This window comes from Salmo salar, chromosome 18, assembly GCF_965601325.2.
Source record: "Salmo salar chromosome 18, fSalSal1, whole genome shotgun sequence".
In the NCBI taxonomy this organism is placed as follows: Eukaryota; Metazoa; Chordata; class Actinopteri; order Salmoniformes; family Salmonidae; genus Salmo; species Salmo salar.
In genome coordinates, this window is record NC_138308.1 from 84694525 (window position 1) to 84721597 (window position 27073).

The 27073-nt window shown below is 42.2% G+C and overlaps 2 protein-coding genes across 12 annotated transcripts; both read left to right on the forward strand.

The window, feature by feature from the left end:
- The first annotated feature begins 8990 nt into the window (after positions 1 to 8990).
- Positions 8991 to 15389, forward strand: LOC106578003 (FH1/FH2 domain-containing protein 1). Of its 3 annotated transcripts, none has more exons than XM_045701443.2 (9): positions 8991 to 10216; positions 10495 to 10635; positions 10936 to 11118; positions 11531 to 11650; positions 12193 to 12354; positions 12599 to 12825; positions 13160 to 13505; positions 14824 to 14932; positions 15069 to 15389. In XM_045701443.2, the coding sequence occupies exons 1-9, from the start codon at positions 9740 to 9742 to the stop codon at positions 15095 to 15097; spliced, it is 1794 nt and encodes a 597-aa protein (XP_045557399.1). In that variant the 5' UTR covers positions 8991 to 9739; the 3' UTR covers positions 15098 to 15389. The 3 variants fall into 3 exon arrangements, with proteins under 3 accessions (XP_045557399.1, XP_014011992.1, XP_045557400.1); XM_014156517.3 differs by having other exon boundaries at positions 13265 to 13505; XM_045701444.2 differs by having other exon boundaries at positions 10498 to 10635.
- Positions 15390 to 16678: 1289 nt separating this feature from the next.
- Positions 16679 to 27073, forward strand: hnrnpc (heterogeneous nuclear ribonucleoprotein C). 9 transcript variants are annotated; one of them, XM_014156507.3, is made up of 11 exons: positions 16680 to 16833; positions 18436 to 18469; positions 21811 to 21864; positions 22327 to 22446; positions 23417 to 23544; positions 23774 to 23846; positions 24019 to 24066; positions 24145 to 24347; positions 25217 to 25330; positions 25457 to 25605; positions 25934 to 27073. In XM_014156507.3, exons 3-11 carry the CDS (start codon positions 21860 to 21862, stop codon positions 26015 to 26017), a joined length of 924 nt encoding a protein of 307 aa, XP_014011982.1. In that variant the 5' UTR covers positions 16680 to 16833; positions 18436 to 18469; positions 21811 to 21859; the 3' UTR covers positions 26018 to 27073. The 9 variants fall into 9 exon arrangements, with proteins under 9 accessions (XP_014011989.1, XP_014011982.1, XP_014011988.1 ...); XM_014156513.3 differs by having other exon boundaries at positions 22330 to 22446; XM_082965229.1 differs by lacking the exon at positions 16680 to 16833 and adding an exon at positions 16996 to 17046.

Consider the following 27073-nt stretch of genomic DNA (forward strand, 5'->3'; position numbering starts at 1 on the left):
GTGCGCTGACCATAAATAAAACTCCAAAACAAGACACGGGAGCGTGCAAAAAGGTGGGCGGAGATAGAAGATAGACACTTGGTATAACCACTCCTATATGGGAAGAAGATCGACGAGAGGCAGAATCTTACCAATCATTGATTTCAACACGGAGAGGGGTGGGGTTCATATGCTGCTTTTGAAATTTGGTGTGCGGCTTTTGTGTAAAACCTTTCCCAAAAAGTTTATAAACATATACAGTTTAAGTTCAAATGTTAGCTTTTTCTTTCAAAATGTTATAAAGTAGGGCCTGTAAAATAACTCAATTTGCTAGGAAACAGTTCGACATTTAGTGGGGGAGTCCTCAAAATAGCTTGACATTATGCGAGGAAAGTGCATGTCAGGAAAAAAAATATCAGGACAGATTTTTATTTAACTAGGTAAGTAATTTCTTATTTACAATGACAGCCTACCAGGGAAGAGTGGGCTAACTGGAGTAGAACAACAGATTTTTACCTTGTCAGCTTGGGGATTCGATTCAGTAACCTTTAGATTAATGGCCCAACGCTCTAACCACTAGGCTACCTGCCACCCACAATGAAAACAGCAGATTTGTCAGTAAACTTTCCAAATGTTTGATAAAACTAAATACCACAGACAATCTTTTTGTGTCTGTAAAATAAATTATGGGAAATGTTTTAATGCAAAAATATTGACATAATAACCATAATCTATTTTGAATTAAACTTGGTGTCACGCAATGAAATGTTGTGTGGTCTTCCCACTACGACTTGGGAAAGCATGGAGTTTATTAGGCTACGGATGAAATAAGTTATAATGAACTTCACAGGGTGGTGAAAGCTTGATGCTCCTTTCAATACATGTTGAGGGTATTATTCTGGTGACATGATGATCAATGCTTGGCTGACGTTTGACCCAAAACATTTTGGCTATCTCGCAGCAAATTGGACAGTGCTGATTGTTCAGTGTAACATTTCTAGTTTATGATTCAGGCATTAAATTCACTCTGCACGTGTGAAATTAACACTCAGGGGTGTAAAAGAACCCCCAGTGTTTGTGTTAATAACCAGACTTATTGTTTTACACTGTGGAGAGTAAAGCAGTACCATCAAAACCACACCCATCATTATCTTCTGAGTGGTGCAGTGGTCTAAGGCACTGCATCTCAGTGCTAGAGGTGTCACTACAGACCCTGGTTTGATCCCAGGCTGTATCACAACCTGCCGGGAGTTGCATAAGGCGGCGTGCAATTGGCCCCGTGTCGTGAGGGTTTGGCCGGGTACGCCGTCATTGTAAAATAATAATTTGTTCTTTCCTGGTTAAATAAAACAATTTCCCAGCATGCTCTATTGCAGGTAAATATTTTTGGGAGGTTGTTTTTAATATCTGTGGTTTTGCATGTACATTGATTGATTGATTGATTATTTATCTTTGTTTAGCATAAGATTAATCAAACTAAACTAATCCAATCAGTTAAATATATTTATTGCACCCATTACTGAAATGGTTGTTCCACTTTAAATGTTTTTTACTTTATTAAGAGTTCTAACCCTGACAGTCATTCTGAATGCAGTTTGTGTGTAAATAAACATTCTAACTGTTTGATATCTTAACTCTGTCTGGATTCCAATAGGATTACATGTCACTTTGCAAGCCAGCATGATGTGGCCTGTAAACTAGTGATGGAAAACTAAGGATTTCTAAAGGCTTTCACCAAATTGTGCTGAAGAATGGTTTATTGCTGGTAGCTTCATTATCTGTTCACAATTCACATTAGTGACATCTGCTGTTCAGCAATAAATAACACCGTGTGATTATCAGATATAAAAAAATATCCCACTGTTTTCATCAAAACTCCCCGACACAGCGGTAAATCATTGGCTTCAGTAGCCTATAATCAGTTGGATTACCAGGTATCCCATCTTACACCATGCTTCCCTTTTTTTTGCCTTCAAGTGTACTATATTTCAAAATGAAATCTATGGCATTATTTAGGTTGCTTAGTACAGAAACGTATACTGTACTAAATGAAACAAATTATTTGAAAAACTGTGCAGAAAATGTGGTTTCACATTAAACAATTATAAAAATAGCATGTCTTCATCAGGATTCAACCTTGTACCTTCATAACCCTGAATGTTCCATAGCGCCCTACTCCACCTACTAGGCTACTGTTCAGGTTAACATTTTTGCACAAAATCCTAACTATATTTGTAAGTACGTTGTACAGTAGACGGTGTTTGAAAGCAGCTTGGAATCTAAGAAAGCACAAGAACCACGGAAAAATCTGTGGAATCTCGCATTTTGCAACACACGGTTTGAAAAAGCACGTGATCAAACGAAGCTTCGGACGTTATTGATGACGTACTTCTAATAAAGTGATACATGCATTGGCACAATGCCTCGAAGTTAGCTGCTTAGCAATTTCGACGCATGCCTCTGAGCTCCGGTATCAAACTTAAGATCACTACTGTAAACCAGGAGTTTCCCAACGCCACTGTTTATGATAAAACTAGGCCATCAACTAAACCAGTGGTTCCCAACCTTTTTATAGTCCCGTACCCCATTCCACCTCCAGCTGCGTACCCCCTCTAGCACGAGGGTCAGCGCACACTCAAATGTTGTTTTTTTGCCGTTATTGTAAGCCTGCCACACACACACACACTCTACGATACATTTATTGGCAGTGAAACGAGGCTACTCAGGCAAGAAAGAAATACAATTCATAGCCACATTGGAAAATATAAATGTACTGTTCGTTTTTTTTTTTATTATGTATTTGGCGTACCCCTGACGGTATTGCGCATATCTCCAGTTTGGGAATACCTGAACTAGACCAATGTAATGCCTTGTGAAATATGTTATGTATTGTAATAGTTTAATTTTAATCTAGGTTCTCACTTGGTGAAAGCCCCAGGCCTTTATTAAAAGGAAAGAATTCAACAACCATGTCTAACAAAAACAGTCATGGGTGTTAACTCTGAAATTTTACAAAAAAAGAAAAGGCACCCTGGAAAATATGCAAATTAGGCTTTAGACCATACAGTGTTAAAACAACACCCCAAAATAATTGAATGTAACACTACAGGTGTTAATTTCTTACACTGAGAAAGTGTAACATAGTCACGTTTCAAGTATGACCCAGATGCAGACGGTGTCAAAGAAACAAAAGTTTATTTCTAAAACAGGGACAGGCAAATGACAGGTCAAAGGCAGGCAGGGGTCAATAATCCAGAGAGGGTGCAAAGGGTCCAGAACATTTGCAGTCTCATGGTCAGGGAAGGCAGGGGTCAATAATCCAGTTACGTGGGGTAAAGTACAAAAACGGCAGGCAGGGTCAGGGTCACGGCAGGCAGAACGGTCAAAACCAGGAAGGACTAGAAAACAGGAACAAGAAACAGGCAGGAGGAGGGGAACAAACCGCTAGTGGGTTTCACGAACAAAAGAAACTGGCAACAGATAAACAGAACACAGGTTTAAATACACAGGGGATAATGGGGAAGATGGGCTACACCTGGAGGGGAGTGGAGACAAGCACAAAGACAGGTGAAACAGATCAGAGTGTGACACAGCATTAGGCAAAGTGAGTCCAATTTACGTTATACTGTTATGTTTTACACAGTAGGTGTTGCTTATTACTCTACAGTAATAATATATAATAGTACTATTATAATAGTAGCTATGCAGACACCACAATCGAGTTCCTTTGAACACTTTGAGAGAAAATAGGGAACACTGCAACAGAGTTAAATCTTTCACAATTGTTATTTTAACATTGGTACAGTAGGACTCATATGTTCACTGAAAACAGTGTACATTTGACACTTTCAGTGTTAAATGTACACCATTGATTTTGCTGTGCACTTATGTTCATACTATTCTCATCATGCAGGCTATACCCCCACCGTGTTGGCAAGAAGGCACATGCCAGTACCAGAGTGGGCACGTTCTCTATATCCACTCAACATTTTTGTGACAAAACCATCAGTAGGCCTAGAGTTGAAAATGCCATGGAAACCCATTTAACTTGTCTTTTTTATTCTATATGTGATCATTTAACTTCAAAAGTTATTTTTATGTGCACTATGTATTTACACACAGACAAGTCAACATGATGGAAACACAAATCTGATGGGAAAATCGTCATATTGTTTTAATGCAGATTTTTGAATATTCACATGAAAAGCTGTCATCAATGTGATGGAAACCTAATTATAGACCCCCTAAAGACTCTGGCGAGTGCTCTAGTCCAGTGTCATTTTGATTATGTCTGCACATCATGGTTTACCAGCAGCCCCAAACATCTAAAGAAAAGCTACAGACCAGTCAAACATTTTAAGCAGCTAGGCTGACTATCTGTGGAAAAAAGAGTAGTGTTAATTCAACTTGGTCTGGTCCACAGAATTATCACGGACTCAGCCCCCAGGTACCTAACCAACCATTTTTCATGTGTTAGAGATGTCCACCAGCATAATACCAGAACCAGAGACTCTAATATTCACTGTTTGAAATATAAGAGTCTATCTGATAAGAAAAAAAAAATTGTACCGGTGCTGTTGAGTGGAACAAACTACCACAGCAACTCAAAACCATACCAACCCTAACCACTTTTTAAAAGAATATCAAACGCTGCCTAATGTGTGAACAGTAGAACCTGTTTTTGTCTGTATCTCTGTAATGTGTCTGTATCTCTGTAATGTGTCTGTATCTCTGTAATGTGTCTGTATCTCTGTAATATGTCTGTATCTATGTAATGTGTCTGTCGCTCTGTAATTGTATACAGTCGGATGTTTACATACACTTAGGTTGGAGTCATTAAAACTCGTTTTTCAACCACTCCACGAATTTCTTGTTAACAAACTATAGTTTTGGCAAGTTGGTTAGGACATCTACTTTGTGCATGACACAAGTAATTTTCCCAACAATTGTTTACAGACAGAATATTTCACTTATAATTCACGGTATCACAATTCCAGTGGGTCAGAAGTTTACATACACTAAGTTGACTATGCCTTTAAACAGCTTGGAAAATTCCAGAAAATGGTGTCATGGCTTTAGAAGCTTCTGATAGGCTATTTGACACTATTTGAGTCAATTGGAGGTTTACCTGTGGATGTATTTCAAGGCCTACCTTCAAACTCGGTCTCTCTTCGCTTGACATCATGGGAAAAACAAAAGAAATCAGCCAAGACCTCAGAAAAAAATTGTAGACCTCCACAAGTCTGGTTCATCCTTGGGAGCAATTTCCAAATGCCTGAAGGTACCACGTTAATCTGTACAAACAATAGTACTCAAGCATAAACACCATGGGACCACGCAGCCATCATGCCGCTCAGGAAGGAGACGCATTATGTCTCCAAGAGATGAACGTACTTTGGTGCGAAAAGTGCAAATCAATCCCAGAACAACAGCAAAGGACCTTGTGACAATGCTGGAGGAAACAGTTAAAAAGTATGTGTATCCACAGTAAAACGAGTCCTATATCGACATAACCTGAAAGGCCGCTCAGCAAGGAAGAAGCCACTGCTCCAAAACCGCCATAAAAAAGACAGACTACAGTTTACAACTGCACATGGGGACAAAGATCGTACTTTTTGAAGAAATATCCTCTGGTCTGATGAAACAAAAATAAAACTGTTTGGCCATAATGACCATTGTTATGTTTGGAGGAAAAAGGGGGAGGCTTGCAAGCCAAAGAACACCATCCCAACCGTGAAGCACAGGGGTGGCAGCATCATGTTGTAGGGGTGCTTTGCTGCAGGAGGGACTGGTGCACTTCACAAAATAGATGTAATCATGTGGAAGGGAATTTATGTGGATATATTGAAGCAACATCTCAAGACAATAGTCAGGAAGTTAAAGCATGTTCGCAAATGGGTTTTCCAAATGGACAATGACCCGAAGCATACTTCCAAAGTTGTGGCAAAATGGCTTAAGGTCAACAAAGTCATGGTATTGGAGTGGCCATCACAAAGCCCTGACCTCAATCCCATAGAAAATGTGTGGATGTCACGTCCTGACCAGTAAAAGAAGTTGTTTGTTATTGTAGTTTGGTCAGGGGGTGTTTGTTTAGAGTCTTTCGGGGTTTGTTGGGCTATGTTCTTGTTAGTCTATTTCTATGTTAGTTCTAGTATGTCTATTTCTATGTGGTGTTTATTGGGTTGACCTTCAGTTGGAAGCAGCTGCTCCTCGTTGCTTCTAATTGAAGGTCCTATTTAAGAGGGGTGTTTTTTCTATGGGATTTGTGGGTATTTATTTCCTGTTTTGTGTTCGTGCACCTGACAGGACTGTTTAGTGTCGTTTGTTGTTTTTGTATACGTGTTTCTTTTGTTTTCCTTCTTTAATAAAATAAGAAGATGAGTTTACACGTTCCCGCTGCGTTTTGGTCTAATCACTACGACACCCGTGACAGTGGGCAGAACTGAAAAAGCATGTGCGAGCAAGGAGGCCTACAAACCTGACTCAGTTACACCAGCTCTGTCAGGAGGAATGGGCCAAAATTAAGCCAACTTATTGTGGGAAGCTTGTGGAAGGCTAACAGAAACGTTTGACCCAAGTTAAACAATTTAAAGGAAATGCTACCAAATACTAATTGAGTGTAACTTCTGACCCATAGGGAACATGATGAAAGAAATAAAAGCTGAAATAAATCATTCTCTCTAGAAATATAAATAAAGTGGTTATCCTAACTGACCTAAGACAGGGAATTTTTACTAGGATTAAATGCCTGAGTTTAAATGTATTTGGCTAAGGTGTATGTAAATTTTCGACTTCAACTGTATGTATTTATGTAAAAAAACAAGTCCTCAACTTTATTGTGCATTCCCGATCACTTTTAAAAGTCATTGTACTGTGTGTATATACAATCTGTATTTTTTAGGAGTGACAAATAAAATCAATCAATCAATCCAAACTGTACAGCGGCCATTTGATGAATGGAAAGACAACAAAACACCAAAAAGTTTAATGACATTTAGAGATTGTCAAGCCAAGCCTTAATACTGGGTAGACATACAAGGTGGAGAAGGATGAATTTTCTGTTAGTCGAGATTGACGTAATACTAATTATTGTGGTGTTGAAAACGCAAACCGTGATATTGAAGCGACCAAAGTTTATTGGTTGTGTTGTACATTGGCCCAGAAACCTGTTGGTGGAATCTTTTTTGCATATATTTTATACAATTATAAATACAGGTACGTCATCAAAATATTGAAAATCAGATTTCCCCCTAGCTGATCATTGTCTGCAGCTGGCTCTGATCGTAGTGTAGGTGTAATGTAACAGGCAGGGAGAGTGAGCTCGTCCGCCGTGGTGCTCGGCAAACACCCAAAACTCTGGCCCGTAGCCCTGCGTGGCATCGACTGTGCCACAAATGTTTGCTGAAGTGAGAAAGTCCATATCTATGTTTATAAACACAGGGTCGCTACAGTTATTGTTATCTGTGATCGTAAACATTATTTTGGAGTTAATTCTATGAGGGGGAGGGCAACAACAAAACAATTGTAGAAGGAAGGGTCTCCCCCCTACACATATTACACATGACACAGCATAGTATTCTATTTCTTTATATTTATGACAAAAATCGAATGGATTATTGGAACAATCCTAATTTAATTGGCTTACAGTGACTTCTCCCCCAGACCGACCTCTGCATGTTGTTTGACCCTGAAGTCAAAGAGCCGTTGGGGTCTCTTCCATCTCCTCCGACCTAATTGGGAATGATTAAACATAATTATTGCCCAGATCTGTCCGATATCCCCGGAGTCCCGGAGGCTTACAAACAAACACAAACAGTTGTGGAGACAGTCTACAATATCCAGAGACAGCAGTCGCCGCCTACGTCTGACGCGATCGTGGACAGATTCATCAAAGCAACCCCGTCGGAAATGTATTTTCCCACGAGGAATGCTGCGCCTGTGAACAAGGGTATCACTGAGTAGTAAGTGAGCAGTACACCGTAGTTTAGGCCTCGTCCATAACTGTTTTTGCATGTTTTGTTAATTAAAAGTGTATAATTGTACTTCCCTAAAACATGTATGTAGACATGTTCTACTTATTCTCCAACTGGACCTTCTTTGACCTCCATTCAGATTGACATAGACTAAAAAAGAACAACTTTATTTTACATCAGTTGTGGCAAGTCTGGTAAGACAAAGAAGTGAATGTATGGCAGTAACATTCACACATGACAAATGCTATAATGAACATAAGTCTATCTAACCTACGGGCAAACAATAATTGACACACTCTACAGGCCTAAGTATAATCAGGCCTTCATTCAGACCATTAAGGTTTGCATGGTACAGACAGTGTATATGTCACTGTTTGGAGCCTATAAGACTACAGACATAGGATCTTAGTTTGAGCCGGAAAATAATCCTGCAGCAACAGGAAATGTGAATTATTATGAGGTTTATAAATTAATGGATATTCTTGGAGGGGTTGATCCATTTTTCGTAAGGGAAAATGAAGTCTGAAATCTCAATGTTTTTTAAACCACAAATACACTCCAAGTTTTATATTTCCTGCATTGCAGGGAAGTTCTCATGCAAATTAAGATCCTGCATCTGTAATAGCTATAGGAGGGGTGCTGTCATTATGGCTGTCAAGCATGCAAAGGACCATACACACAACTGACCCTATTGTGCTTTGGGCAGGACTAGGCCTGGAAATCATGTAGGTTACAAAGACTCTTTTTCATTATGAGTAATGCTATGTGCACAAATCACATTCAAAGGCTCGTTCTTTACGATTAGAAAAGGCGGAGAGCCCGGTATGTCTTCAGAAAGTGATCATTATGAATGTGATGGGGGGAGCAAAGAGAGGGGGAGGGAGGGAGGGAGGGAGGGAGGGAGGGAGGGAGGGAGATCAACAGCAGCAGATAGAGTAGGGTTGTGTATACACAAGAAGCAATTTAAACAGGAGATGTTGGCTCGATAAGGAAATTAAGGAAAAGGGTGCAACTCAAATAAACTGAGACTGATACATTTCAGCCCTGATAGAAGAGACCACTCACAGAGTCAGAGCGAGAGAGAGAGAGAGAGAGAGAGAGAGAAGTTTCTGTGAAACCAGGTCGGGTCATTGCATGAAAACGGTTGGACACAACAGAACCATTCCTTGGACATCAACATCAGAATTGAACCCTGAATTCGTAGAGGAATCTGGACCCATCTGATTCTGAACCAATCCAATTGGTGCACATTCTATCCGTTCAAGAGACAATTTTGCTCTACAGTCCTAAGTAGAAGTAGAAGAGAATTATTTTTTGGAAGAAAATGACACCTAAAGCAAGTTCTGGATTGTGGGAATAATATTGGGAAAGGTGGTTTGTGGATCATGGCGCAGTCATGTGGTTTTGGCCTGCATTCAGTGGTCACAGAGTGGCAAGAGAGGAGATAACAGGATTAGTATGGAGATATTGTTATAGAGGGAAATCTGAGTGTTGTGATTGAATCTCTTCTCTCAAAGGCCTGCAGGATGAATGGGTGAGAAGAAAAGAGAGGATAGGAGGTGTTCATTTACTGCTTTTTCCTGCATATTCAGAAAAGGAAGAACACTCATATTAACTGTGTTTTTTTAACTGCTGTTTTTTTTTTTTTTAAGTGTGTCAAAAAACAAAAAGCCAATACCTTTTCTGAAGAATCTGTTTAAAAACTGCAAATAAACCAAAGCCATTAGGTTATAGCTGAAAACCTAAATTCCGGATACCACAAAACCAAGGCAATCCTGAAAGGACCAATGACACAATCCTATCAAATCAAGGACATGCCCTTAACTTCAGGCCTCGACAAATCCTGGGTTTCCTTCCTAAAGTCTGCACCTCGTCTCCGCCTCAACACCTTGGACTTCTCCGACCTGTGGGATGAGGAGGACCTGGGATTGGACAGCGCCGAGGAAGACGGAGGCACCTTGACCAACCAAACCTCAGCATGTCTCCAAACACCACCTCCTCCTCCTCCCATGCCTCCCTCAGCTCCTCCCCCTCCCCTGTCTACAGGATATGCCTCTTCCATGGGGAAACCCTCAGGTTGTCGTACCTTAAAGCTCCACTGGAGGGAGCTACACAGCCTGCCCGCCCTACCCAGGGTTAGCCGCTTTGGGCCCCAGACCATCTGGGCTGGGCTGGAGCCGGTGCACCTGGACACCAACCGGCTGGAGTACCTGTTTGAGACCAAGGGAAATGGCTCCATCTGCAGCGTGCTGATGGGAAGGCAGGTAAGAGTTGAAATCAGAGCTCTCTTGAGTGCTCTTCAATCCAATTTCTTGGTGCTCTGGATAATTATGTAAGGCTAATTTTGTAAGCTATTCTGGCTAATGTTGGTGTACTTTGAGAGGAACAAAGTGTACAGCACTAACACAGTGGAATCAACTGGGACTGGTGCAAACAACTACAAACCATTCAGCTCTCAAGGACAGGGTTGGTGATCACTGTGTATGACTGGACTCTACCATCTCCCTCTCTCCCTCTCTCTCCACCCACCCCTCTCTTCCAGAAGCTGCCGTCTGTCTCAGTTCTGGGGGTGAAACGGAGTAACATCATCACAATTGCCCTCAGTAGCCTCCCTCCTCCCCACCTGCTGCCTCCTGCCATTTACACCATGGACTGTAGTGTTCTGGACAGAGAGGACGTACAGGTTGAGTCTCCACTACAGACGACTATCATGACTCACTGTATATTTTGACTGCATATATAGTGACCTTTCACTGATAACTCATAAACCATTGCAAAGTCAACATTGAAAATACAATGAGGCAAATAGTATTATGCTGTATGTCACCTTCCTCACTGCATCTTATACTAGTAGGACTAATTTATACTCCACTTACTGCGAACTCATCTCTACCACAGTACATCAGCCTGTACCTTACTACAGGCATACCTTCTCCACTGACTTTCACACCCATCTAAATCCCTTCTCTCTCTCTCCATCCAGCGTCTCCAGTCCCTGGTCCCCAGTGAAGAGGAGCTGTCTCTGATCAGGAAGGCCCAGGCCGAGTCCCCCCACTCGCCTCTGGCCCCAGCTGAGCTCTGTCTCCTAACCCTGGGGGAGATCACTTACCTGAGCCCCAGGCTTCAGCTCTGGGCTTTCGCTCTGGACTATGACACCATGGAAAGAGTAGGTGGTGTCTGAGTGTCATAAAATGGAAGGCATAATGAGTGATTAGAGGAGGTGGAGGATGGATGGATGGATGGATAAGAGGCTGTCACCTTGTGGCATTATGGTTTATTGCGGAGGAGTTGTAGAGGTTTTAAACTTTGAAGTGTGATGCAGGGTGGCATTCATTAGGCAACAAACTGAAGAAAACGTATTGAAACACAGAGGGACTACTTGAACTTCCAATAAGCGTTCAATAACGTCCAATAAGAAATACTTGTTTTTTCCCCAAAAAACGTTTTTTATATGTTTGTGTACTAATGAATACAACTCTGTCGTCTTAATATTTGTGTGCACTGAAGTTATTTGACAGTTTTGACACTTATTGTGAATGTGTTGCTTACCTATTGCTGTATGTTATTTATATAACCAGGAAATTGCAGAGCCTCTCTTCCACCTGAAGCTTGCCATGGAACAGCTGGCAGCCAATCAGACCTTTAGATGCATCTTGGCCACTGTGCTAGCCATTGGTAACTTCCTCAATGGATGCAAGGTGAACAACATACCACCATCAACTCCTTTGTATTAGTCTAGTTCCTATTTTTTCACTGTTGTTGTTGCAGTGATCTATTGCGCTTCCCTCGGTGCACTTGTCTTTCTTTTTTTTTTTACACTACACAGCTGATTCAAATGATCAAAGCTTGATGATTAGTTGATTATTTGAATCAGCTGTGTAGTGCTATGGCAAAAACCAAAGCGTGCACCCCTTGAGGTCCCCAGGACCGAGTTTGGGAAACCCTGGTCTAAATCCTAGCAATCTAACTTTCTTTCTCGCCTCTCTCTCTCTCTCCCACTCTCTCTCTCTCTCTCTCTCCCCCTTCCTCTCTGTCCTTCTCTCTCCCTCTCTCCCTCCCTCTCTGTCTCTCTCCCTCTCTCTCTCCTCCCTGTCTCTCTCTCTCTCTCTCTCTCTCTCTCTCTCTCTCTCTCTCTCTCTCTCTCTCTCTCTCTCGCTCTCCCCCCTCTCTCACTCTCCCTCCCTGTCTCTCTCGCCCTCTCTCTCCCTGTCTCTCCCCCTCTCTCTCTCCCTCTCTTTAGGCCGGTGGTTTTGAGTTGAGTTACCTGGGGAAGCTGTCTCAGGTCAGAGATACACACTCCCGTCAGCCTCTGCTGTACCATATGTGTGTTCTGCTCCTGCAGCTCTACCCACAGTCCTCAGACCTCTACTCTGATATCACCTCTGTCACCCGCACCAGCAAGGTGTGTGTGTGTGTGTGTGTGTGTGTGTGTGTGTGTGTGTGTGTGTGTGTGTGTGTGTGTGTGTGTGTGTGTGTGTGTGTGTGTGTGTGTGTGTGTGTGTGTGTGTGTGTGTGTGTGTGTGTGCGAGAGAGAGAGAGAGAGAGAGAGAGAGAGAGAGGGAGTAGTGTATATCTACGTGTATGTTAGCGTGAATGTGTGTGTGTGTGACCACTCTGATCTCAACCCTCCCCTGTCTCTCTCCCAGTGTGACTACACCCAGGTCCAGTCCAGCCTCTCACAGCTGGAGGCCCTTTGCAAATCCTCATGGGACCAGCTGCGTCTGCTAGAACGGGAGGATGAGAAGAAGAGAGGAGGACGGGACAGAGGAGGGGAGCGGGAGGGCACCCTGCGACAGAGGTTACCTACGTTCCTGAAGGAATGTGAGGACAGGCTGAAGGTACTGAGAGCTGTCCATCGGAGGGTTATCAACAGGTGATGTCTGAATATTGTAACTTGTGTAAGAGTGTAACTTTACTTACATGACCTAATACAATTCTTTACATTAAGGTACGCTTAAAACTATGTATAAAGGGTTATAAGTAGTTTCTAAAGTTGATTTGATTAGTTTAGAGATTCATAAATCTGGAATAAGCAGCTATGACACTAAAATTGGGTGATTGTTGTTGTTTCTCTCTCTCTTTTCCTCCCTCTCTCTCTCTCTCTTCCTCTCACACGTTTTCTCCCTCTATTTTTCTCTCTTTCCCTCTCTATCTCTCTCTGTCTCTCTCTATATATATCTCTCTCCCTCTCTCTCTTCTTCTCTCAGCATCTCTCTTTCTCTCTATATCTCCGTCTCTCTCTCCCTCTCTTCTCTCTCTCTCTCTTTTTCTCTTTCTCTCTACTCTCTCTCTCTCGCTCTATCTATCTGCAGGTTTCACTCATTCCTTTTGTTTCTGGGTTACTCTCGTACGATGGTGAGAGAGACGAATGCGGAGGACTTCTGTAAGACCGTCAGTGACTTCTCCCTGGAATACAGAGCCACCCGTCTCTCCATCCTGCAACAAAGGGAAAGAGAGAGGGAGCGAGAGAAAGGAGGAGAGAATCCCAGCTCACCTGCACCTAACCACAAACACCACTACCATCCCCACCACCACCACCAGACACCTTCTCAGGTAGAGACTGATGGGAGAGCGAGAGAGAGGGAGAGAAGTGACAGTGTCACTAAAACCAGGAGTGTATTCAGTAGGAACCAAATAGAAGCAAACAGCCGAAACAGGGAGGGGAAAAAACAGCTGAAACAGTCCGAGGGGAAAAAACAGCTGAAACAGTCCGAGGGGAAAAAACAGCTGAAACAGGGAGGGGAAAAAACAGCTGAAACAGTCCGAGGGGAAAAAACAGCTGAAACAGGGAGGGGAAAAAACAGCTGAAACAGTCCGAGGGGAAAAAACAGCTGAAACAGTCCGAGGGGAAAAAACAGCTGAAACAGTCCGAGGGGAAAAAACAGCTGAAACAGGGAGGGGAAAAAACAGCTGAAACAGTCCGAGGGGAAAAAACAGCTGAAACAGTCCGAGGGGAAAAAACAGCTGAAACAGGGAGGGGAAAAAACAGCTGAAACAGTCCGAGGGGAAAAAACAGCTGAAACAGTCCGAGGGGAAAAAACAGCTGAAACAGGGAGGGGAAAAAACAGCTGAAACAGTCCGAGGGGAAAAAACAGCTGAAACAGGGAGGGGAAAAAACAGCTGAAACAGTCCGAGGGGAAAAAACAGCTGAAACAGGGAGGGGAAAAAACAGCTGAAACAGTCCGAGGGGAAAAAACAGCTGAAACAGGGAGGGGAAAAAACAGCTGAAACAGTCCGAGGGGAAAAAACAGCTGAAACAGTCCGAGGGGAAAAAACAGCTGAAACAGGGAGGGGAAAAAACAGCTGAAACAGTCCGAGGGGAAAAAACAGCTGAAACAGTCCGAGGGGAAAAAACAGCTGAAACAGTCCGAGGGGAAAAAACAGCTGAAACAGGGAGGGGAAAAAACAGCTGAAACAGTCCGAGGGGAAAAAACGGGTTCGTTGTCTGAAGTAACGTCTTTGTCGTTGTTGTTACTAACTCAGTGGCCTTGTGGTTAGAGTGTCTGCCCTGAGATTGCAAGGTTGTGAGTTCAATCCCCAGCTGACTTATACCAAAGAATGGAAAAATGGGAGCTGATGCATCTCTGCTTGGCACTCAGCATTAAGGAGTTAGATTGGGAATAATGCATTGTGATAGACTACAGTCCTGTCCAGAGGGTGTACTTGTACATGAAGCTGCCTCATGCTACAGAAACAGCCTCATGAGTTAAGGCTTGTGTAAAGCTACTTAGACATAGTCATATTGCAAATGGATGTGGCAGATTTCCAGCTTTAAGTGGAACTACACATGTATACATCAATTATAAGTAGCTGAATAAAATATGTATTATGAATTTTTCATTTTCATAACTGTGTGTTGTTAATTCGTCAGGAGAGCTTGGAGCAGTGCAAACTAGAGGAAGTATTGAAGACCCCAGAATCTGACTTTCAGTTAGATTCTACCCTTCCACGCCATCGCAGTAAGAAGACTGATATCAGAGGTACACACACACACACACACACACACACATGCGCACGCACACACACACACACACACACACACACACACACACACACACACACACACACACACACACACAGACACAAACTCACCTTACCTATTTCTTGGTGTTTCAGGTCGACTCTCCCGGAAGCTAAAGTGGTGACATATGAACTGAAGTGTGTCGTCTGTCCTGCGTTTCTGTCTACATCTGTTTGTAGAATCATGCATTGTTATTACTACACAGGTGACTATAGTCACTGTAAATGCATACAGTTTAGCATACCATAGTCCCTGCATGTTGTATGCTACAATGCTATAAAATATTCTGTCGTGCACTTCAACAAGCACATAGGCCTACTTATTCTCAGACACAAACACAATCTTATCCACAGTCAGACTAACACAGCAGTATTGAAAATAAATACATGTGTAAATATATGTGTAGACATGAAAAATATTTTTGACAAATGTTTCATATTTCTATATATACATGTATGTGAAACATAAAAACCTTGCCAAACATGGATTTCCTTTTTACACACGTATTTTCTGTGTTAGTGACATCAATAATGTCACTATGTTTTTGTTGTCAGAAAATGCATTCAAGACATTCAACATACATTTTTCTACCAACATATACTATACTTAAAAAAATATATATTATTCACTGAAGAGGATGGTCCTCCCCTTCCACTTCTGAGGAACCTCCACTGATCCACACTAAACAAAAATATAAACGCAACATTGGTATTGGTCCCGTGTTTCATGAACTGAAATAAAAGATCCCACAAATGTTCCATACACACAAAAAGCGTATTTCTCTCCAATTTTGTGCACAGATTTGTTTACATCCCTGTTAGTGAGCATTTCTCCTTTGCCAAGATAATCCATCCACCTGACAGGTGTGGTATATCAAGAACCTTATTAAACAGCATGATCATTACACAAGTGCACCTTGCGCTGGGGACAATAAAAGGCCACTCTAAAATGTGCAGTTTTGTCACACAACACAATGCCAAAGATGTCTCAAGTCTTGAGGGATGATGCAATTGGCATGCTGACTGCAGGAATGTCCACCAGAGCTATTGCCAGAGAATTGAATGTTCATTTATCTACCATAAGCCCCATCCAACGTCGTTTTCGAGAAGTTGGCAGTACGCCCCACCGGCCTCACAACTGCAGACCACGTGTAACCACGCCAGCCCAGGATCCACATCCGCCTTCTTCTCCAGCGGGATCGTCTGAGACCAGCCAACCGGACAGCTGATGAAACTGAGTATTTATTTTAGTAAAAAAGCACTTTTGTGGGGAAAAACTCATTCTGATTGGCTGGGCCTAGCTCCCCAGCGGGTGGGCCTGGCTCTCCAGTGGGTGGGCCTATGCCTTCCCAGCCCTACCCATGGCTGTGCCTCTGCTCTGCTGTGAAATCCATGGATTAGGGCCTAATTAATTAATTTCAATTGACTGATTTCCTTATATGAGCTGTAATTCAGTAAAATAGTTAAACTGTTGTATGTTGCGTTTATATTTTTGTTCAGTATATATGTGTTATTTTGTAGTGGAGGATATTGTTGCACTTCTATGCATGTGTGCATTGTTTCAGTCAGATGGTAGTCTACTGTTCAAAGATGGAATGTGGAGGCGCCTCTTAGGCGGGGCTTAGTGATATATCAACCAATTCCCGAAGAGATTTAAGTCACGTTCTCCTGAGTAGATCCAATAAGATACCAGTATTCCGGATAAGGAGTGAACATACGGCTATGCGTAGCCACAGCGCCATTTCGTGTTAACTGGTTCAAGGTACAGTACAATCAGCCTACTGAATTGGAAACGGATCATATAAGACACCAACCAACACAACGTCGAAATTGTACTCATTTTTCAATAATTGAGCTCCTGGTGAGTATTTTGAAAAGAGAACATTTTTCAGAATTTTTTTTTTTTTTTTTCTTTGAACTGATCTCTTTCGGACTTTTTATTTTTTGTTTTTAATGGATTTTTCTGACTGCATTCTCTGAATTTGTGTTGGCTTTTAAAGGCGTGCATTTTGTTGCAGCGACGGGTGGAAAACAGGCTGCGCGTGACTAGTATTGGTTAGCTCTCTACACAGCGGTAATTTTTGCTTTACTTTTCGAATTAGGACTTTTGAACCTTCATTTTTCCAAGTTTACCATAAGAGCATTTTGTGTGTTTATGGTAATATTTTTATGTGAAGAAAGATCGAAGGTTGTTTCCAATCTGACTGGACAAATGATTAGGCCTAGTAGTATGTGGTCAACATCATGGTCGTCTTTTCCCCTCCCAGGAATGACGTTTTTAAAAGGGTTTTTATACTGTTCAACCTTTTCATTTTAAGACCCTGTAACATGAATTTCGGTTGTTGAAGTTGACTGCTCAGAAATATTACCAACGTTTTCTTTTTGGCTTTCTTATTTTTGAGGTTCGCAACAGTGCTCTCTGCATTAGCCCTATTTCTCGAAACAATGACGTAATTTCTGAGGCATTATCTTTTTTCACTATGAAGAGTGAAAGTGGGCGTTCGTTTGCACTGGAATACAAACAATACGGTGTATTGTGTAAGCAAAGACATTTGTTAAATCGAGAAATAGACTACCCTGGCATTGCATTTTGTGATATGAATAATTAAAATATTGTGCAGAATGAGATTTCATGCATCCATAATTTGTGCTTCTATTGACCATTATTCAAATGTGTAGCCTGTTGAAATAGTTGTAGTCAGACTACTATGTGATCAACGTCCATTAGGCCTACTAGAGCTGATCGGTGAACAAAGCTTCTTATGTAGGAAATCTCCTGTGCTTAAAGGCAGTGTTGGTATGCATTGATGATGTGAAGACGCACTGTTACTATGACAATTTCAGGGAGATGATTTTGCACCAGTGGATACAGTTTTTTAAAATTTGTTGTTGTTGATCACCTCATCTCTGTAGGCCTTACCCAGACCTTTTTATTTACAAGCCCTAACTAGTAGACCTACCGGCTGTGTCCTAATTCTCTCAAATGGCTTCCTTCCCTTCACTACAGAGAACTGACTAGTTGGACTAAATCGTATTTTTTTTTTCTTTTTTTTTCATTGTTTTAATCAAGTCCTGCTGGTCTGGGCCCACATTCACAAAGCGTCTCTGACTAGTGGTGGTCTAGGATCAGGTCCCCCCCCTCCCATCCAGTCATTGTAATCTAAAACTGATCCTAGATCAGCACAGCTACTCTGAGATGCTTTGTGAATACAGGGCCAGAAGTCTTGAAGGAAAGGAATATGTGATCTTGACACAGTTTAAGAGGTGTGCACCTGACCCCACACCACATTATGTACAGATGGTTACCACTTAGCCTATACATGTATATGGCCACTAACACAATCACAATGATTTGTTTCAAAATCTTATATCATTAGCATAGTTAGTAGCCTCTGATTATGGGTTCAGTTCAACATTACAGGTGTTCTCTTCTAATTTACATTTTTTGTTTCCCTTTTTTTAGTTTTTGAGGCATCTTTTTTGAGCAGCGACAAATCGTAAGTTGGTCTCCTGTTTTTTTTCCCACCTCCACGTTGACATCGATTTTGAATCTAGTTTAGTTTTTTCTTTCTGCCTTTGTGAAGTAGCCTTTTTTTCTCCTTTTGGAAATCCCTAAAGCAAGTAGTTTTCTGCTGCTTTTGTGTTGTGATGGCCTATCACTACTGTCCATTTGTTTTTGTAGTTTTGAGTAGCCTAGTAGTTTGCATTTCACATTGAACCCCTACTTTCCCACCTTTTTTTTTTTCTTGATTAAAAAAATTATAATAAAACTAGAAATTGGTCACCTACAGAAAGTATTCACACCCCTTGACTTTTTCCATATTTTGTTTTTACACAACCTGAATTTAAAATTGATTAAATTTAGATTAAAAAAAAAAATATATATATATAAATCACTGGCCTACACACAATACCCCATAATGTCATTAGGATTATTTGTAATGGAATTTTTACAAATTTAATCAAATGAAAAGCTGAAATGTATTCAACCCCATTGTTATGGCAAACTAAATAAGTTCAGGTGTAAAAATGTACTGACTGTGTGCAATAATAATGTTCTACATGATTTTTGAATGATTACCTCCCCTCTGTACCCCACACAAACAATTATCTGTAAGGTCCCTCAGTCGAGCAGTGAATTTCAAACGGATTCAACTACAAAGATTAGGGGTTTTCCAATGCCTCACAAAGAAAGGTAAAAAATAAATAAAACAGACATTTAATATCCCTTTGAGCATGGTGAAGTTAATAAATACACTTTGGATGGTGTATCAATATACCCAGTCACTACAAAGATACAGGCATCCTTCCTAACTCAGTTTCCAAAGAGGAAGGAAACCGCTCAGGGATTTCACCATGATGCTAATGTTCACTTTAAAACAGTTACATAATTTAATGGCTGTGATCGTAGAATGGATCAACAACATTGTAGTTACAATACTAACCTAATTGACGGAGTGAAAAGAAGGAGTAGTGTACAAATTCTTTTTTTTTTTAAATGCATCCAGACCAAATCCTAGAGGAAAACCTGGTTTAGTCTGCTTTCAATCAGACACTGGGAAATGAATTAACCTTTCAAGAGGACAATAACCTAAAACTCAAGGCCAAATCTGCACTGGAGTTGTTTACCAAGATGACAGTGGCCAATTTACAGTTTTGATTTAAATCTATTTAAAAATGAATGGCAAGACCTGAACATGGTTGCCTAGCAATGATCAACAACCAATTGGACAGAGCTTAAAGAATATTGGGCAGATGTTGCACAATCTTAGACTTACCCAGAAAGACACAGCTGTAGTCCCTGCTAAAGGCGCTTCTACAACGTTTTGACTCCGGGTTGACAATACTTATGTAAATGAGATAATTAATTAAGAAAACGTGTCTAAAAACATGTTTTCACTTTGTCATTATGTTGTGTGTAGATGGCTGAGAATATTTGATTTTTAAATTCAGGCTGTAACACAACATGTGAAATAAGTATGAATACTTTCTGATGGCACTGTAACTGACAAAATCGGTGACGGGTAAAACCATCGAAGGGGCTACTGAGAAACCGGATCCCCCAACTTACCAGGAGTTGAGAAATACTGACCTAACTACTTGTTAACTGGAGATGTTGGCATACGTGACAAATGTTGAAGCACAACACACACACAGACACACACGCACACCTATGAAATCCTTGAATATAAACCTAAACTGTTCTGCGCTCTTAAACAATTCTACATGTGGTGTGTCTTTTCACTTCTTGTAAAATATCTAAATGGGAAGTGAAGGGAACTATGAGCCTGATTGCTTTATAGTATCACCAATAAGGCAAGGGACATCACGATACGATATTATCACCATACAGGTGCCAATAAGTTATGTATGGTCATTTTATTGCGATTCGACGTTCCAAAAAATAGCGTTGTTTTGGTACAGCCAACTAGCACAAATTATATTGCAATATTGTCAAAACTATAGACTGTTGTCAAAAATAATGTTCTGATATGTAACTATTGATTCCCCCCATATCACAATCAACACCATGTAGTACCACATTTCAGTTTTGGAATCAACCAGACTAGGGCCATGTCCCAATTATCTCTTCCTCTTGAAAGAAAATGACTCAAATAATAAATGTAGTGGAACTCCCACTGGCCTATGCCAATACAATGCTTTTTATATTTGTGGGGAACAACGGCACACTTCGGGAGAAAGGAGAGATTATTTAGACTCTAGGATTATGTCCCTCTCCAGCCCATAATAGTCACAGCTGTGCGTGTTATATCACCTCTTACTAGGGTCACATGACCTGCCTGCGTTCTCCCCTCATCGACCCTGGTAGGTACTAACCCAGCCTTGTCAACTGGCCAGGCGTGACAACCCATCCTAGCCAAAATCACTAACTGAAAAGTGCATTAAGCTTTTGGATAGACACCCAGACCCAACACGGCAGTGTAATCTGAAATGTGTGCGTGTCCACCGTACAGAGAGCGCTGTGGAGCCTTCTATTTTTATCATTATGAAAGTGGACACCAGCCACGAGGGGCTCTGCTTTGGGATTTACAAAGACAGACATTTGAGAATGTCCTCCCCACACCACGTAATAACATATCCCTTGGCTACATCCCAAATGACACCCTATTTGTTCCCTGTAAAGTACACTACTTTTGACCGTAGCCCTATGGGCCCTGGTTAGGAGCAGTGCACTATATAGGGTGCCAATTGGGACTTTTGTTTCAATTTACCACAAAAAAAGTCTAATAATGAAAGACACTGACTTAAATCACTTCCTGTTAATGTAGTTCACAGACATTTGAGAAGTCATGCGTCAAGAGTACACATGGTAGCTAATATACTATTGGATGTATCCAAATAGCAGTCTATTCCCTCCAAAGTTCACTACTTTTGACTGGAGCCCTTTGAGCCCCTATAGTGCGTTATGTATGGTATAGGGTGGCATGGGATGCAGTCATTCTATTGTTTAGCGTCTCTGATCTTGTCATGCCAGCCGTGGATCATATTGTTTGTGTATCTAATGACTGCAGTATGCTCAGGTACTTTGTCATGCTAAGTCTTGTTTGTTATGATAATACTATTTGTCCAACAGGTTTTTGGGGCGCTACTTCTTCATTTACTGCCACAACATTTGTTTTTTATGTGTGTGGTATATTTTTCCCCTCAAGTACCTCATGGGGGCAGCACTGATCCAAAAAACAAGAAATACTGAACTTCTGGAGACTTTTCTCATTCTAGAGACATCGCCCCCTCCCTGTAGATGCAATACATCTCCCACAATGCATTGCTGAGCTCCGGCTCGGCTGACCAATAATGACACTCTTCTCTCCAACAGAAACAGGTAGGCAGGCAGGCAGACCACGACCGTCCAGGGTACAGGCAATATGGAGTGAGTTCTGGCTATTTCAACCCTGCCTATATGTTCTATAGATATAGGAACAGAAGGCTTTAAACCCTGAAATCTGTGCAGAATGGCTGTTGACAAACATTGTGTGTGTGTATGTGACAATGACAACCCCCACCTTCCTGTGAACAAACCATTACATTAGATTATAGGCACATGAAAGTCCACCTATACAGTCACCATGTACTGTGAGCCATCACCCAAAGTGACCTACATACACAATGAAGGTGATGCTTGTTTTAAACAACTGTGTGTGTGTCTGTGTATAGACACACACACACACTCTGAAATCAGGTCCAGTTTATGTTGAAAAGCATCCTCAAACAGGCACACGGTCACAGACACGCATATCCACACACTCAGCTTATATGTCTCTCTCTCTCCCCTCTGTTTCCCTGCTCTTCTCCTTTCATCCCCTTCTCATAAACAACGGTGTCCCACCACCAGTAGCTTGATGGCTGGCAACGTTACCAACAAGACTGACCCTCGCTCCCTCAACTCCCGGGTCTTCATTGGGAACCTCAACACTCTCCTGGTCACCAAGGCAGACGTGGAGGCCATCTTCAGGTCGGGAGCATGGACAGTACTATGCAGGGTTGCACAATTCCACTAACTTTCTCTTAAATTCCCCTTTTATATATATATATATTACTGAACAAAATATAAATGCAACATGAAACATTTTCAGAGATTTTACTTAGTTACAGTTCATATAAGGAAATCAGTCAATATAAATAAATTAGGCCCTAATCTATGGATTTCACATGACTGCGCAGCCATAGGCCCACCCACTTGGCAGCCAGGCCCAGGCAATCAGAAATAATTTTTTCCCCCACAAAAGGGCTTTTATTACAGACAGAAATTCTCTAAAATGACGTTAGAGGCAGCTTATGGTAGAGAAATGAACGTTCATTTCTTTGGCAAAGGCTCTGGTGGACATTCCTGCAGCCGGCATGCCAATTGCACACTCCCTCAACTTGAGACATCTGTGGCATTGTGTTGTGACAACTGCACATTTTAGAGTGGCCTCTTATTGTCCCCAGCACAAGGTGCACCTGTGTAATGATCATGCTGTTTAGTAAGCTTCTTGATATGCCACACCTGTCAGGTGGATGGATTATCTTGGCAAGGTAGAAATGCTCACCAGCAGGGATGTAAACAAATTTGTGCAAAACAATTGGAGAGAAATAAGCTTTTGTGTGTGTGGAAAATGTATGGTATCTTTTATTTCAGCTCATTAAACATGGGACCAACACTTTACATGTTGCGTTTTATATTTTTGTTCAGTGTATATTCTGGTTGGAACATTTTCCAGAATCAGGAGGGGAATAAGCAGGAAATCCGGAATCATCTAATCACGATTACTGGAAAACTTTGAAAAGTTACCGGAATTTTGCAAGCCTAGTACTATGGCTAATCTCTGCTCCCACCTCTCCAGCCCCTGTGTACATGTTTCTATGGAGGGGTTGGGATGTAGCAGAAGACAAGTTTCCATTCGTTGTACATTGGGCAATAATGTAACCTTCTTTATCTTCAGCAAGTACGGCAAGATAGTGGGCTGCTCCGTGCACAAGGGGTTCGCCTTTGTCCAGTACGCCAATGAGAGGAATGCCCGGGCCGCCGTAGGGGGCGAGGATGGGAGAATGATCGTAGGACAGGTGCTGGGTAAGAACCTGGGCTGCGTTTTCCGCTCCTTCTTCTATGTCTTCCCTTTACCTCCAATAGGTTTCCCTCTTCTGAAGGCATAGTATATGTAGATGTGATCATTTGGATTTGAGCCCCATCTTGATGAAACTTTCTCTAATTTGAGCCCCATCTTGATTAAACTTTCTCTAATTTTCCTTCTTTCTTTGCTCTTTGTCTCCCCCCCCCCCCCCCCCCTCCTCTCTCTCAGACATTAACCTTGCTTGTGAACCGAAGCATCAGAGATTGAAGACTGTGAAGCGCTCTGCGGGAGATATGTACAGGTGTGTGAATTTAAATAGGATGTTTACCAAGTGCTCCAGTCAATCCTTTTTGTATAAAAATAAATACATGTAAATGTTGAACTATGCAATCTACTGTTCCAACCGTGCTGTCTCACTCTCTCTCTCTGTCCCTCTCTTTTGTTTCTCTCTCCCTCTTTGCTTTCTTCCTCAGTTCTTCATTTGATTTGGAATATGACTTCCAGAGAGATTACTATGACCGGTGAGTCTTCCTTTCTCGGTTGCCACACCCTGTACTGACAAAAGGGATAAAGAATGAATGTTTGTTTTGCTGTTGTAGGATGTACCCGTACCAGTCCCGTGTGCCCCCTCCACCTCCTCCCCCCCTGTCCCGGGCGGTGATCCCCTCCAAGCGGCCCCGGGTCAGTTTGAGTGGAGGCGGTGGAGGAAGAGGAGGTGGAGGAGCAGGGGGCAGCCGACGCACCAAGACCAACTTCTCATCCTCCAGGAGCAGCCAGAGCAGGGTCTCCACCTCACGCACCAGTCAGTACCACACACACACACGGAATTACAGATGCTTTTGACACTTCCCACAGTGACGACATACACTGAGTACACCAGACATCAGGAACACCTTCCTAATATTGAGTCGCACCCCCACCCCCCTTGCACTCAGAACAGCATCAATTCGTCAGGGCATGGACTTTACAAGGTGTTGAAAAGCGTTCCACAGGGATGCTGGCCCATGTTGATTCCAATGCTTCCCACAGTTGTGTCTGGATGTCCTTTGGGGGGGTGGACCATTCTTGAAACACACGGGAAACTATTGAGCATGAAAAACCCAGCAGCGTTGCAGTTCTTGACACAAACCGGTGCGCCTGGCACCTACTATCATACCCAGTTTAAAGGCACCCAAATCTTTGGTCTTGCTCATTCACCCTCTGAATGGCACACATACACAATCCATGTATCATGGTTTAAAAATCCTTCTTTAACCTGTCTCCCCCCCTTCATCTACACTGATTGAAGTGGATTTAACAAGTGACATCAATAAGGGATCATATCTTTCACCTGGGTTCACCTGGGCAGTCTATGGCATGGAAAGAGCAGGTGTTCTTAATGTATTTTATACTCGAGTATATGATAACATTTGCCATTTTAGCAGATGCTTTAATCCAAAGCGACTTACTCATGCTTGCATGTGTTTTTACGTATGGGTGGTCCCGTGAATCAAACCCACAATGCTGGTATTGCAAGCCCCACTACACCCAATATAACCACACACTTACTAACTCTGAATTGACTCCGGTCATTTACCCTGTAGACACATGAATTTCATTATATGGAAGTGAAATCCATACCTACTGTTAATGTATGCGTCTGGCTCTTTCTGTCCCCTCTCTCTAACCCAGTGAAGGCAGACGACCTGCAGACCATCAAGAGAGAGCTGACCCAGATCAAACACAAGGTGGACTACCTGCTGGAGAGTCTGGAGCGCATGGAGAAGGACCACACCAAGAAGTTAGGTAGGACGGGACAGACACTAGTGAGGAAGTACACTTGTTGCCCACTGCATTTTCAAACATTAGGTATGAAACAACACATTTTTGTTTATCAATAAACCTCTCCCTCCCATCCCCCTCACTCTCCAGACATGAAGAGTAGTGGGAAGCCGGAACTCGGAGAGGTGTCTCCTCTCCACTGCGGAGGAAAGAAGGAGGAGAGCTTGAAGAGGGAGAGGGAGAGCCAACTGCTCAATGACTCAGAAGAGGAGGAGGGAGACCTACTGGAGGAGGAGGAGGTGAGAGGGGGATGAAGGAGGAGGAGGTGGTGAGAGGGGGATGAAGGAGGAGAGGAGGCGAGAGGGGGGTGGCGGAGGTGAGCGTGGGATTAGAGAGCGGAGCAAACTGAGGGGGCGGAGATTTAGGAGAGGCGAGATCAGTACTTGAGGGGGAATGGAGCGGAATAGAAAAGAGTTTGAGGTGTAGTGTGTGTGCATCCCAACTGGCACCCTTATTTCCTATATAGTGCGCTAATTTTGACCAGGTCCTGGTAGAAAGTAGTGCACCATATTGGGTGACATTTTGGGAATCAGTGTCTAATATCAGGTTATTGAATGTTCTCTGCAGGTGAAGAGTCGAGGAAGGGAAGATGACGATGAAGAGGAGGAAGGTGAGGATGATGGAGATAGCGCCAACGGAGACGACTCTTAAACACCGCAAGATTGTCTGTTCGCACACACATGCATACACCACACACACACACACACACACTCCCTGACATACACAAAAGGAAATGTGTATAATTACATAGCAACACACATGCAGTACATGGACAGCTGTTCCTACTGAACTCGGTATTCATATGGACATTTCCACCATGTACTGTACCATTCTGAACGTGTGCTCACCTACACATTCAGTAACACTCTACCAGTTATGTCAAGCAAATATCTGTCCCTTTTCTTCTCTTTGGATTTCTCTCCGCTGTATTAGTTTGTAGCCTCATACGGCCATCCTGATCTCTCCATTTACATTATTTGTGAAGTGAAATGAAACGAGAGAGCGTGCGCAGCAGTCAGGATGGTGGACCAGGCTAATTATTTGGCCCCCGATCAAAGATTTTCTTTATGTATATCGTATGTATCTTGAAAAATGGTTTTATTGTAGTTGTACTAGTCCGGATACAGTGGATCTCAAACCTCTCCTCAGAGACCCCCAGTCGTTCCATGTTTTTGATCTATTCCACAGCTAGCACACCTGATTCAACTAATCATCAAGCTATTGACTAGGACAATCAGGCGAGTTAGTTCAGGGCTCCACAACATTGTGAAACATCTGGGGGTCCCGAGAGGTTTTAAAACCACTGGACTGGAGGATCTTGGCACCTGCTGTGTCCACCAGCAGGTGGCACTGTGCAATGACATTTTTACACACCTAGGCTACCGTGAAATGTGGTGCTGGAGTTGGAAGATTTTACAATTTACATATTATAAAAATGGTAAACAATGAAACAGACACGTATAGGAAGATTTCATGCCAGGATTGTCTAATGTATGCCGTTTTCTTTGCCCTGAATGGTTTTGCTTGTTTCTTTTTTAGCTTACTTATTTGTGTCGGGAAATACAGAGTTTGACTTAGTATAACCTTGAGTTCTGTAATGGACGTTATCCATGTTGGTGTGTTTGTCTCGGTTGCCGTGTGATTTCAGTTGACCATTACTTGGACTGTGCTTGTGAATTAAAAACTTCCAAGTGGGAATGCTCCAGG